General features: G+C 37.0%; 1 protein-coding gene across 1 annotated transcript in view; it reads left to right on the top strand.

Annotated features, from left to right (window-relative positions):
• RRM1 (ribonucleotide reductase M1) overlaps positions 1-14,060 on the top strand; it is a 44,143-nt gene that overhangs the window by 671 nt on the left and 29,412 nt on the right. The window contains exons 2-7 of the mRNA XM_006885534.1: positions 3,857-3,945; positions 6,354-6,531; positions 8,017-8,117; positions 11,559-11,618; positions 12,460-12,499; positions 12,690-12,852. Coding sequence (XP_006885596.1) covers positions 3,857-3,945; positions 6,354-6,531; positions 8,017-8,117; positions 11,559-11,618; positions 12,460-12,499; positions 12,690-12,852 — 631 coding nt within the window. The remainder of the gene's footprint in view (positions 1-3,856; positions 3,946-6,353; positions 6,532-8,016; positions 8,118-11,558; positions 11,619-12,459; positions 12,500-12,689; positions 12,853-14,060) is intronic.

Here is a 14,060-nt window from a genome sequence, read left to right as displayed (position 1 = left end):
CTTTATTGCCACACCCTTAACCTCCTTTTCCATCCCCCCAACACCCCCAGGGTTTTCAAAGCTGTAATCTTTAGTGCTGAAGATTACCTGATCCTTATCCTCCACCCAGCACAGTGGCTGGGGTGAGTTTGAATCGCCATTTTATTTAACAGCTAAGTGCTTAGGTATTCACATAAATACTGGGTGACTGAATAAATGTCCTGTTTCGTCCACCAAACCCACTTTCACGCAGTTAATTTCCACTCACGGGGACTCTCCATCTGTTTCCCAAGGCTATACGTTTTTAAGGGACTGGCTCATCTCTGTCGCACAGAACGCCTGGTGGATTCAAACTGCTGACCTTCTGGTTAAGGAAACATATACCACCAGGGTTTAATCATTGGACTGTGAACATTTCAAAGACTAAGACCTTCCTGCCAACACTTAGAGTAGGATTAATGGGGGTAGTTGTGTCACAGTGTGGGATATAGGAAGAGTGCTACCCAAGCTGCTAGTCTCTCTGGTTAGTACATATTGGTTTAACCAAGTTTAAAGGACACAGGGTGTTTTTAGTGTTTGAGAATGCTATTTTATGGAATTTCTCTCACACATTAACTAACTCATTGCCGTTGAGTCAGAACCAACTTTTAGCACATTTTTTTAGATTGTCAATTGCAAGGGAGAAATTTGCCCAGTTTTCTTTCAAGGAACAGCTGGTGGATTTGAACTGCTGGCAGGCTCGACCATCTTTGTGTTAGCTGCACATCTCTCTGCAAAAGCTCCTGAATTTCCCTTGCCCCTTTATTTTAGCAATTGAGACTGAAGACCGAAATATGTAGTCAAAATACATAGCTATGGCGACCCCAACATGGCAATACCATGTGTGTCAAAGTAGAATTGCTCTAGAGGACTTTAAATGACTGATTTTTCTGAAGTAGATCACCTGCCCTTTTTACTTCTGGATAGACACAAACCTTGGACTTTTTATTTAATCCCTTTCTACCTTGCGAGCGACTCTTTAGAGCCTTTATGGTTGATTGTTTTATGGAGTATATTCCTCCATTATCGACCACTTTATTAGGCCTGTCTGTTGTTTGCCATTGGTGAGGATATTGAGGACAGGTACCCCTGCTTGGGAAGCAATATAACTACTCATCTGAACAGATAGAGGCAAGACATGGTTTCTGCAAACCTTTGTGACTCCAGTTATCATCCTAGGACAGGCCTGCAGAAGCCACAGTCTTACTCTCCCAACAGCTAGACATGGGTACCATGCTAGTCAAGAATTCAGTCTGGCATACTCAAGAAATGGCAGAAAAGGGGCAGGCACATCCAGGATACAGAGACAGACACACATTCAGAAGCTTGCGGCCAACTGCACCAGCAGAGGAGGAGACTCAGGCCCTGGTCTTCATGACAGCTGTGACTTAGTGCTTGGTTGACAGTTCATACTTCCCTGCTGATCTAGGAGAGTAAGTGATAGTCTGTAAATTGAAAGGACTCTCCTCACTATGAATTAAAAGAGACTCTTATGACAATGGATTTTGGATATTATGTGCTAAGCTTTGATGTAGACATTTGAGATTATATAAGACATGGAAAAATCTTTTACCTTTTGGAAGTTCTATATTTTAGTTTTAATAACTAAATTATTGAAATTATTGAACAATCATTAATACCACATGCAAGAAAGATTCTTCCGAAAATTATGCAAAAACAACTGAGAACTGCTGGATGTGCAGTCTGGGTTTAGAAGAGGTCGTGGTACTAGGGATATTATAGCTAATATTAGATGGATTTTGGCAGAAAGCAGAGAGTACCAGAGAAATGTCTATCTGTGCTTCATTGACTATGCAAAGGCTTTTGACTATGTGGATCACAATAGGCTGTGGCTGACTCTGAGAAGAATGGGAATCCCAGAACATATGATTGTGCTTATGAGAAACCTATACTTCAGAACAGAAGAGCAAGGATCCACTGCATGGTTCAAAATTGGGAAGGGGGTTCATCAGGGATGTTTCTGTCTCCATACTTTTTCAATCTGTATGCAGAACAGATCATCCAGAATGCTGGGCTGTACGAGGAGGATGTGGCATCAGGATTGGTGGAAGATTCATCAACAACCTGCGTTATGCAAATGACACAACCCTGCTTGCTGAAACTGAGGAGGACCTGAAGCACTTGCTGCAGAAGGTCAAGAACTGCAGTCTTCAATATGGATTGAAGCTCAATATCAAGAAAACAAAGATTCTCACCTCTGGGCCATTTGACAGCATCAGTTTGGATGGTGAAGAGATTGAGATAGTTAACAGTTTTAGTTTGCTTGGCTCTGTGGAGCCAACACTCTTGGTACCAAAAGCCAGGAAATCAAGAGGTGAACTGCATTGGGGAAGTCAGCGTCAGGGACCTCTCCAGAGTACTGAAGAGCAACAGCGTCAGGCTGGAGACTAAGGTGCGCCTTATGCGGGCTATAGTCTTTGCAGTTGCATGCTATGCATCGGAGACCTGGACAGTGACTAGGGATGACAGAGAATTGATGCCTTTGAGCTGTGGTGCTAGAGAAGAATGATGAATATACCATGGACTGCTAGGAGAACAAACAGGTTTGTCGTGGAGAGGGTGAAGCTGGGCTGCTCCTTGGAGTCAAGGATTCTGAGACTTTGTCTGACATACTTTGGGCATGTTGCAAGGAGGAACCAGTCCTTGGACAGTCCTTGGAGAGAGACATCATGTTTGGGAGAGTGGAGGGACAGTACAGGAGAGGAAGACCCTCAATGAGATGGGTCAATTCAGTGATTGGGGTAGTGGGAGTAGGTGACTCAGAGACTAAGGTTGGCACAGGATTGAGCAGGGTTTAGGCTCTTTTACATAGTGTCACTATGAGTCACAAGCGACTCAGCGGCACATAACAATATTAGTAGTTGGGAGTAGACCCACAAAATACATAAACATTTTATATGTGTTGATGGGAAGTATTTTGGAGAAAAAGAAAATAAAGGGAGGGAATAGGAAGAATAGGGCTATGTTTGGGATATTTCATTTAAAAATAGAATGAGCAAGAAAGACCTTGTTGAGAATTGGATGTAGAGCAAACCCTAAGGGAAGAATGGATAGAGAACAGGCTGGAGTTGTCAGGGTAGAGTAAGTGAGAAGGGGAGGCGATTCGAAGGTGAAGTTGATTGGAGGCAGGAACCAGAGGCAAATTTTCTATGGTATTGGAGATTACTGCAAAGATTTTTGAAGGTAGTGGGAAGCTACTATTAAGGAGTTTGGGGCTGCTGGTGTTTGGTACTGGTTATGATAGAGTTTTTAACCTTAAGTTTTTTAACACATTACTCCAAATGACGGCAAATGGGTTTCTAAGCATGGTCGTCAATTTTAAGTGTGCAGCAACATGTTTAGGGATAGGTCTGGCTGTTGTTTGGGACAAAGAGAAAACAGATCAGGTGAGAAATTTGTGCAAGAATCCATATGCCTTAGGATGTAGGGAAGGGAAAACTTTCAGTATAGAATCCCTAATTGAAAATGTTGTGGTTGTGTACTGTTGAATCAGAACCAACTCATTGCTGACTTTCCAACAGACTTTCAGAGGCTATAAATAGCTCTGGAGGAGATTTCCCATTTTTCCCCCACAGAGCAACTGATCAATTTGAACCGAGTGCCTTTCAATTGACAGTGAAACTCCTTACCACAGGCCACTGGAGCTCCTTGAAAATGACATTAGAGAAGATAATCTCTTGATGGTTTGAATCTTTTGTCTGTGAATTAGCATTTCTTATTGGTCAGTTTAAAAAATTCTTTTGTTAATTATGTTTCACCTTGTTGATGCTGCTATTTTAATTAGTTCTAACATGAATTGTACTATTTGATTCTTTAGATGGCCGCCAAGAGCGAGTCATGTTTGACAAAATCACATCTCGAATCCAGAAGCTTTGCTATGGACTCAATATGGACTTTGTTGATCCTGTAAGTAAACAAGATCCTTGCTTCATGTAATTCTTTCTACTTCATTCTTATTTCTGGACATCCTCAGCTTCCACTACCACTGAGCAACAATAACAAACCCCCCCTTTCCTATGAGGGGAGGCTATTAGTATTAGTTTCTCAGTCAACTGAGAAATCCTTTCATTTTTTTTGTTACATTGTTTGTTTTTAAGATGCAGTAAGCAAACAGGCAGTTCCTGGCAGTTCCTGGGATTGTAAAACTCTTAGTTAAAAACAAAACGTTCTGTAAAGCCTATTAAGCTTAAAAATTTAAGTTCCCAATAACAAGTACTCCTTTGCATCAGTACTACTTTACAGTAGTTCTCAAAACATTATTATTACTACTGTATTATTATATTTTAGTCTATGTGGAAGTGTTTATTTTTTTATGCATAGAAAAATACACTGTATTTTATATACTGAGACTTTTGACCAACTGAGTTTAGATATGAACTGAAACTCACTCTGTTCCATATTGCATAGAAATTGGACTTAAAGATCGGTTTAAAAATAGTTTGTCGATTTGATTGCACACAAGTTTTAAAAAAGAATAGAGTTTGTGCATAATCTGGGAACTGCCTGTTTACATATACACATTTTATAATTTATTTCTCTTCAAGATATATGCTGTTAACTTGTGTATTGTGTATTTTAAAAATGGAATTGCTTATGATTTGAACTTGAAAACAGCATAATGAATGCAGTGAGATTTAATGGAAGAGTAGGATAATAATATAACCTTGTATAAGTTCCAATAACTTGAGCCATAGACTCCTCTTATAAAGTGGTGACAGTAATAATTAATACCCTCTCCTAAGGTGATTATGAAATAGCAGAGACAATTATGAAAGTTGACACTTTGTCATTTGTGAAGTGCTAAAAAGAATAGTCATTAAAATTATTTGATGAACTCCTGAAATATTATCCTGAGATAGTCTTTCAACTTAGATCCAAAAATATCTTCTGAAGTCTTCTTAAAACCAATAGTTTATCTTGGCTAATGATGAATATCTACTTTGACATTGTACTGTTTTAAGAATTATCTGTATGAAATCATATTGACAACCCCAACTGAAAAGATTAGATAGGAACCTTCTGAGTTGTTCTTATGTTAATTGAGGAGGAAAAGTTTGGAAAAGGAGGCTGAGAATGGTTGCTCTCAAAGGATATAACATAAAGGGTATAATCAGTGACACTCAAGTACAACAGTGTTATTGTTGTTGATTGGCTAGAGTAGCAACCCTATAAACAAAAGGCCTGAAGCCCCTCTACAACTATAACATTTATCAAAGTTCATAAAGTTTCTGGAGGCATGTTGTTTAGGAAGGGATGTCACTCCTTCCAAATAATAGCAACAAAATAAAAGTGGTTGATGGCTTGACTCCAACCCTCATTCAGACTTTCATCCTTTTAAAAAAAAAATTGTGGGAAAAATGTATATATCTATAACACAAACCTTTACTAATTTAGCCTACTCTATATGTACAGTTCATTGACTCTGATTATGCTCATTATATCGTGTATCTTCACAACTGTGCTTTTCCAAATTATTTCATCATCATGGTCAGAAACTCAGTGTTCCTTCAGCAGTTACTCTTCTTTTCCCCTTTCATTCCAGCCCTGGTTACTACTGGTAAACTTTGCAGACCTTGATCACTTAGTTGAAATACTTAAGATTTGACTCTTTTGTTTTGTACCTGTGCTTATGTGGAGTTGGGGAAAGGTAGGTAAAGTTGGCACAGGATAGGATTCACATCTGTTGTTCACTATTATATAGGGTCACTATTTGTAGTACTAAACTCGACAGCACCTAACAACAAGAACAGGTAAGGATAGAACTGGAGCCCTGATTACTTAGGGTGTATTTGAATGAAAGGTGAGAAAATACATAAAGAATCATTAGTCTTTTCAGCTCTTTCCTTCTAAGTTAATATATTTTTAAGATTTCTCTTAAATAATTATTTTTCTTAAATGAAAACTTTTATTGTTTTTGTAGATTATATTTTCTGGTAATTCCATTGGTTTATGAATTCTCATTACTGTGTTTTCCTCAGCTACTTTTTTCCCCCCCAAAATGTAATTTTTCAACAAAATCTGGTTGGTTGTTTTTTTAGTTGCTTTTAAAAGTTACTGGTTCTTGAAAAAAGGATACTCATGCTAGGAAAGGTGGAGGATTAGAGAAAGAGAGGAAGACCCTTAAAAAGATGGATCGACATGGTGACTAACAGTAGGCTTGGGCATGTTAGAGATTTTGAGGGTGGTGTGGGATAGGGCAAGGTTCAGACCTAGTGTTCTTAAAGTCTCTATGAGTCAATGTTCACTTGACAGCACCTAACAGTAACAACATTGGTTCTTGGGAAAGTGCAAATAACTCTGGCTTTGTTTTGTAGGCTCAGATCACCATGAAAGTAATCCAAGGCTTATATAGTGGGGTTACCACTGTGGAACTAGACACTTTGGCTGCTGAAACAGCTGCGACTTTGACTACTAAACACCCTGACTATGCCATCCTGGCAGCAAGGATTGCTGTTTCTAACTTGCACAAAGAGACAAAGAAAGTGTTCAGTGGTGAGTCTAGGGTGAAAAAGAAGAAATTTCTTATTCTTGGAACATTCTAAAGGGGACTAAAGAGAAAACTTGACTGTGAAAAGTAAAGTTAACGTCTTATTTAAAATAGTAAATGTGTCATTATGTGACAGAGAAGGGACTAGAAGTTCTTATTTCTCCTTCCTGGTAATCTGCATAAAAGAGTCAGTGAATCCTTGTTTTTTATCTTTTTGTTCTTGGGAGTAGGTGGGGCGTGGCAAAGCCTTTCTTTTGATAGGGTGGTTGGAAAAGGAGAAATATTTTTGGATAACTTCTGCCTAAAAAAATATAGCAGTTGACCTTTAGTCAGCACTTGTTCACATCCCATTTACAGCTCAGGGGAAATAGACAAAGAAAAGTTAAACAGCTTGTTCTTTTTATAAGAAGGCAGCTGGTAGACTAGCTAATATTAGAAATCTTAGCTTTCAATTCTGGATTTACTATGTGAGTAATTATTATTTCAAACATTGTAGCTTCCTCCTTCAGTAGATTTATTGTAAGGATATCAGTTCTTCTGAAATAATTCTGTAGATTTAATTCTGTTCAAAAGCCTAGCATTTTTGTGTGTTTTATTTGTAGATGCACAGTGCTAAGAATTGCCAGTAGGTTATGAAGGGCAAATTTAGCTTATAAAAAATACATGTTCTAGATCCCAAGTTTCAGATTGAGTTTCTGTTCCATTAGCCTAAAAACAATGAGAAGGGATTATAATTTCTGAATTTCCTCATTTTTAACCAACAGTTTTCATTAGGAACAGGGCATCAGAATCACTGGGGATTTTTTTCAAGTACAACTCTTAAGTGAAGCATTATGATATATTTATTCAACAGAGTATGCCCTGCTTTTCCCTGGCTCGCATTTTGCAACTTTGCATTTTTAAAAGACTTAACTGCGGTTGCTATTTCAAAGAAATATGAAGAGGAATTTGTTTTTATGAAGAAAGGCAAAAAATAGGACTAGCACTCATTGTGTATTTTGTAGCAAGTTCATTGTTAAAGAGGCAGTCTGCACACACCCTACCCACTGAGAGTGGTTTGGCCAAACACCTTCCCTAGGAACTACACTCATCATCTCTCCATCAAGCTGCCATCACTTTTAATTGTGTATCATTTCATTTAGTGATTTTTGGGGTTAAATGTGTTGTTTGGTACAGTTTGGCAAGTGTGTTGGGGTTTTTTTTTAAAAAAAAATTTTTATTTTGGAACATTTTAAAGATGTTTCCCATATAAAATAATGCTAATTATTTCTTCACTTTACATAATTTTGTTTTATGAAAGGTTTTGTAGGAACACTAATTTGGACAATGGGAGAAACTGTGTAGTTATTGAACACCTATATTAGGGTACTGAGTAGGAACAGTAGGGAAAGATAATGAGGGTTGAAGAATTCTGTTTCAAACTGTTAGCTGATTATTGAATTCTGTATTGTGTAGTTTTCTGACATTTTAATTTTTTGTTGTTGTTTTAGATGTGATGGAAGACCTGTACAACTACATAAATCCTCATAATGGCAAGCACTCTCCCATGGTGGCCAAGTCAACACTAGATATTGTTTTGGCCAATAAAGATGTATGTATCATGTTTTTCTGGTAAAAAATATATGTGTACGTCTGGAGACTTAAGTGTGCCTGATCCAGGCCATAGTCATCGCAATTGCTTTCTATGCATCAGAGAGCTGGACAGTGACTAGGGATGATATTTGATGCCTTTGAGCTGTGGTGCTGGAGAAGAGTGTTGAATATACCATGAACTGCTAAAAGAACAAACAGGTTCATCCTGGAGAGGGTAAAACAAGGCTGTTCCTTAGAGGCAAGGATTCTGTTGACATACTGTGGACATGGTCCTTGGAGAGGGACATCATGTTTGGGAGGGTGGAGGGACAGTGCAAGAGAGGAAGACCCTAGATGAGATGGATTGATTCAGTGACTGGGGTAATGGGGGTAGGTGTGTCATAGACAGTAAGGTTGGTATAGGATAGTGCAGGGTTTAGGGCTCTTGTATAAGCAATGACACATAACAATAACTATGGCTAAGATTGAGAGGAAAGTGAATCACGAACTGTTACTTGTGCTCATGTGAAACCTATACCTGCCAAGAAGCTGTTGTCTGAACAGAGCAAGGGAGCACTGTGTGGTTTAAAATTAAGAAGGATGTGCACCAGGGTTGTATCCTTTCTCCACTGTGTGGTTTAAAATTAAGAAAGATGTGCACCAGGGTTGTATCCTTTCTCCATACCTAGCCAATATGTACGCTGAGCACACCATTCAAGAAGCTGGACTCTAAGAAGAATGCGGGCAGAGGTGCCTGGTAGTTTGTTGGGCAGTGGCAGCACCCAGCCTGCAGTGCTGCTTTGCTCACTTGGCGATTCCGGGGAAAAAAAACACAAAAAAACGTGTCCTGAGGCCCAATAGCCCCTCATTCTACAGTGCTAACCATATTGAGGAGCGGTGCTGAGAGATGGACATGGTCACTTCTATTACAGAAATGTTAGTTATGGTGGCTTGCTTGGAGCAGAATGAATTCTGAGAGGAAGCGTGCAGAAGAGAGACCCAGGACTTCTTCGATTGTGCTTCAAGAGTTGAGGTAGCCTGAAAGATAAGATCTACTGAGGACATCCTGGGAGAGTGGGGACTTTTTGCCCAAGAAACTGAATATTAAATTATTAATATAATTTAAGAAACTGAATATCTTATTTGAGTTTTCCTAACCTTATGTCAGTTGAAAGGAGAGGCATTTTCAGTGATTTTTGAGAACTATGTGGAAATGTTTTAGAGATATGTAATACCCACCCTCTGTGAAGGATAGTACTAAGCAGATTGGTGTGTTTTCCCCCCCTACTCTTTAGAGTTATAGTCTAGCAGTGCTTACTTGGAAATAAAATCATAGTCTGGTGGTGGTGAACTGGAAATAAAATTCTTTGGAAAGAAAAAAAGAATTTAGCATCAGGATTGGAGGAAGACTCAACAACTTGTGTTATGCAGATGACACAGCCTTGCTTGCTGAAAGTGAGGACTTGAAGCATTTGCTGCAGAAGATCAAAGACTACAACTGTCAATATAAATCATTAAAAATTCTCACTGGACTGATGGGCAACATCATGATAGATGGAGAAAAGATAAAATTGACAGTAACTTCATCTTACTTGGATCTACAATCAGTACCTTGGTACCAGCAGTCAGGAGATCAGAAGATGTATTACATTGAGAGTCTGCTGTCAGAGACCTCTCCAAAGTACTGAGGACCGGTAATGTCAGTTTAGAGACTGAGGTGCACCTAATTCAGGCCATGATCTTTTCAATGTCTTGGCTGTATATCTGAGAACTGCACAATGAAAGAAGAAGAATTGATGCCTTTGAGTTGAAGTGTTGGAGAAGATTACTGAATATTCCATAGACTGTCAAAAGAGCAAATATTTATGTCTTGGAGAAAGTTCAGCCAGAGTACTCCTTGGGGGCAGAAATGATAAAGGTTCATCTCACATACTTAGGGCATGTTATTACTGGATTGTACATAAAGAAAAAAGTTGTGTATGTGTATTTTGCTGTTTATATTCTAAGCAACAACAAAAGATGCATACATGGTACCAGCAATTATAAGCACATAGTACCAGCATTTTGGGACCAATAGCCATTCTAAAAAAAATGGTTAACAATAAGAATATGAAACATTATTTCCCTGTTATAGAGCAAAAATGGAAATCCCCTTTAATTACATAGCTTATATTTTTATGTTCTCTACTTTTTTTTCAGTGTGCATGCTTTTAAACCTAATTACACCCACATAGCAACACAGCATTGGGTTTCTGAGACCATAAATCTTTACTCTAAGAAATAGCCTCACCACAACAAACCAATTGAAAAATGGGCACAGGATATGAACACTTCATCAAAGAACACATTCAGATGGCAAACACATGAAGAAATGTTCAAAATCCCTAGCGTTAAGAGAGATGCAAATCAAAACAACTATATCATCTCACCCCAGTAAAAATAGCAAAATTTAACAGAACAGTAAATCAAATGCTGGTGAGGTTGTGGAAAAACTAGAACCCTTATTCACTGTTGGAGTGTAAAATGGTGCAGACACTATGGAAGGCTATATGGCACTTTCTCAAAAAGTTGTAAATAGAAATACCATTTGACCAAGCAATTCCTCTCCTGGTAATATACCCTAAAGAAGCCATAACCGCCACCCAAGCAGATATATGCACACCTATGCTTATTGCAGCTTTGTTCGCAATAGCAAAGAGCTAGAAACAACGCAAGTACCCATCAACAAACAAATGGATAGAGAAGCTCTGGTATATTCACAAAATGGAATACTATGCAGCACTGAAAAACAGATCATGAACTAGTATGCAAAATGGATTACCCTGCAGGACATGATGCTGAGTGAAATATCACAGTCACAAAAGGAGAAATATTGCATAGGATCACTGTTGTAAAACATGACTGACGTCGGGCTTTAGGGAAGGCAGAAAGAGGAGAGGCATGATGTGTACTGCATTGAAATAGATGAGGGACAGAACTGTTTAAAAGGGATATATGATTGGGTATTGTCAATACAGGAGTCCAGAATGAGGGCTGCACAGTGGAGTGGACTTGGGGGGAGTTTTACTTTTCAAAGAGAAGAGTGAAATGGGGGGTGGGGAGTGGACAGGGAGAAAAATACAGCATTGAATGACTGGAAACCCTAAGTCTGTAAACTCATTAAAATTAATTAAAAAAAAAAAAAAAGAAATAGCCTGTGGATTTGAACCATTGACCTTTCAATTAACAGCCCAACACGTAGTATACTACATACTCATCAAAGGTCCCTTTTCCAAGTATACTTAATTTATAGTGTTTTTATGTCTTAATGTTAGATCTTTATTCTGTAGCAATAATGTTTATTGTTACCCTTTTTTAATGTCATTTTTAGTTATGTTATCAGGACTATAAAAGATTTTCCCAAAATCTAGTTAAAACTAAATTTTCTAATTATCTCAATTATGTCTTTTTACCTCCTCAGCGCCTGAATTCAGCCATTATCTATGACCGAGATTTCTCTTATAATTACTTTGGCTTCAAGGTAAATAATGGGTATCAAATCCTACCTTAAATCAGGAACTACAGAGTTTTTAGTATCTGCTATCTTTGTTTTCTGTTGTCTTAGTTATAGAGGATATAGACTGCTATTTTGCTTGGTAGTCAAGAAATTTGAAAAAAAAATGTTTACATTTTAGTGATAGAGTTATAAAGGCAATAAGTTGTCAGAAGTTGGGATAGAGTTGAGAGAATCTGAGGCTAGAGTACTGGCAGCTTGAATCTAGGTAAAGATAGCATGTCTGTCTTCAGTTTTCCACATAATACTTCTGGTTTACTTGAAGAATTATGTAGATAATTTGCCACAATTATTTTGTATATAGAGTTTTATTAACTGAATCCGTACCATGTGCCAAGAGCTATGTATTTTTGTGTTACCAGATAGAATACTTTAGTGATTGGAAGTATCAATGTTAGTTTTATACTATGTGGGTTCATATTTTTATTTTATGTAGCAAGTTATATAACCTCTGTGCTTTATTTTTCTCTCTTTTAGAATGAACGTAACAATAAAATTCCATAGGATTGTTGTAAGGATTAAATAAGTGTGTGTTGCCTATCTTGTTCTAAGTAATTTATAATCTTAAGTGCTTATGATAATTACTACTATAAATTGTTATAAATATAGCAGACTTGACTGCCTCAAGAAATTTTCATGCACTCTTCATGTCCAAAACAACCAATTAATGTTCAAAGCCAATAAGAATAAATAACTTTCTTTTAATTTAAAATTATATGAAATAAGATTCCTTTATTGTAAATGATATATTTATTATCTCTTTAAAAACTGTTCTATAAAGTTTTTAGTTGTTTTATCTTCTTTTTAGACCCTGGAGCGGTCCTATTTGTTGAAGATCAATGGCAAAGGTGAGAAATGAACATTTTTGAGTTCTTTTAGCTTTAGCATTCTAAATAACTTGAGGGTTAGTAAATGACTCTTTATTTGTTATTAGAGTAGTTTTTTTAATTTATTTGATGTTATATTAAAAAAAATTTTAAGTATATCTTAGCTTAGTTTTTCTAATGTGTCATCATGTGAAAACTGTTTTGTTTATAGTGGCTGAAAGACCACAGCATATGCTGATGAGGGTATCTGTCGGGATTCACAAAGAAGATATTGATGCTGCTATTGAAACATACAACCTTCTGTCTGAGAAGTGGTTTACTCATGCTTCTCCTACCCTCTTCAATGCTGGGACCAATCGCCCACAGCTTTCTAGGTATGTGGAATCTATTGTTGCTTTAATTGTTTAAAGTGGTTTTGATGAAGGAAATAAACTTTTATCTGAACAACAAGGCAGTTTATTAAATAACAATTAACTCAGTTAATAATCACTGCCTGCTCTGATTATGTGGATTATCAAAGTAGATACCAATTATGAAAATGTTCTGAAGTTGATTGTGGTGCTACTGTATAATTTTATGACTATACTAAAAGAATTATACACTTAAAGTTGGTAATTTGTATTAAATGTTATTTATATCTTAGTAAAGCTGCTTAAGAAATTACTACTGAGAATAGTAATCTGTAGCACTATGTGCTAGTTTGGATTAGGGTAGTAAAAGTAAAACATGAGAGAAGTAGATAAAATTAACAGAAATGGATAATGTTCTCAGAAAGTTCAAACTCACCAGCTGCTCCTCAAGAACAAGATAGACAGTCTTCTCCCTTGTAATTTATAGTCTCAGAAACCTACTCTGTTTCTGACAGTTGAAATCCACCAGTGTCTCTGAGGCAGAAAGATGTCCAGTCTCCTCCCATTAAGATTTTACAGCCTTAGAAACTCAGAATAGGGTTATTATGAGTTGAAGGCATTAAACAGAGGCCACAGTTGATACTTTCGTTAAGTAAGAAAAAGAAGCAAGAGATTGGAAATGAAAGACACACAATTGTAATTATTCACAGGTTATATAATTCTTTACATAGAAAAGTCAGAATTATCTTCAGATAAGTTAGTAAAATTAGAAGATTTCAGCAGTATTTCTAGTTATAAGATTAATGTATATTAATTGCATTTCTGTACTTTAAAAGAAAATAAAGTTTTGAAAATATACCATTAGAACAATAATAACTACTGAAAGATACTGAAGAATAAATTTAATTTAAAAATATATATGACTTGAGGAGGACATTCTATAACATGATTATAGAATATTAAAAAGCATATTACTCTTCACTTGGTTAATTTTTATAGCATTAGGTTCCAAAGACCTGGTCACTTCGTGGAAATGAATGACCATTTCAGTTCACAGAATGGACAATGACTACATTTTTACGTAACTGCTAAACTACCAAACATGAGCATGTCCTTCAAGGACTAGCTTTTTCTGATAATGTATCCATAGTATGGATAGTGATACTATCATGGTTTTCAAGGAGTGTTCTGGCTGCATGTCTTCTAGGAGTAATTTATTTGTTCTTTTGGTA

Source organism: Elephantulus edwardii, unplaced genomic scaffold (genome assembly GCF_000299155.1).
Source record: "Elephantulus edwardii isolate Elephantulus edwardi_28Jun2011 unplaced genomic scaffold, EleEdw1.0 scaffold00044, whole genome shotgun sequence".
In the NCBI taxonomy this organism is placed as follows: domain Eukaryota; kingdom Metazoa; phylum Chordata; class Mammalia; order Macroscelidea; family Macroscelididae; genus Elephantulus; species Elephantulus edwardii.
This window is presented reverse-complemented; position numbering and strand designations above follow the sequence as displayed.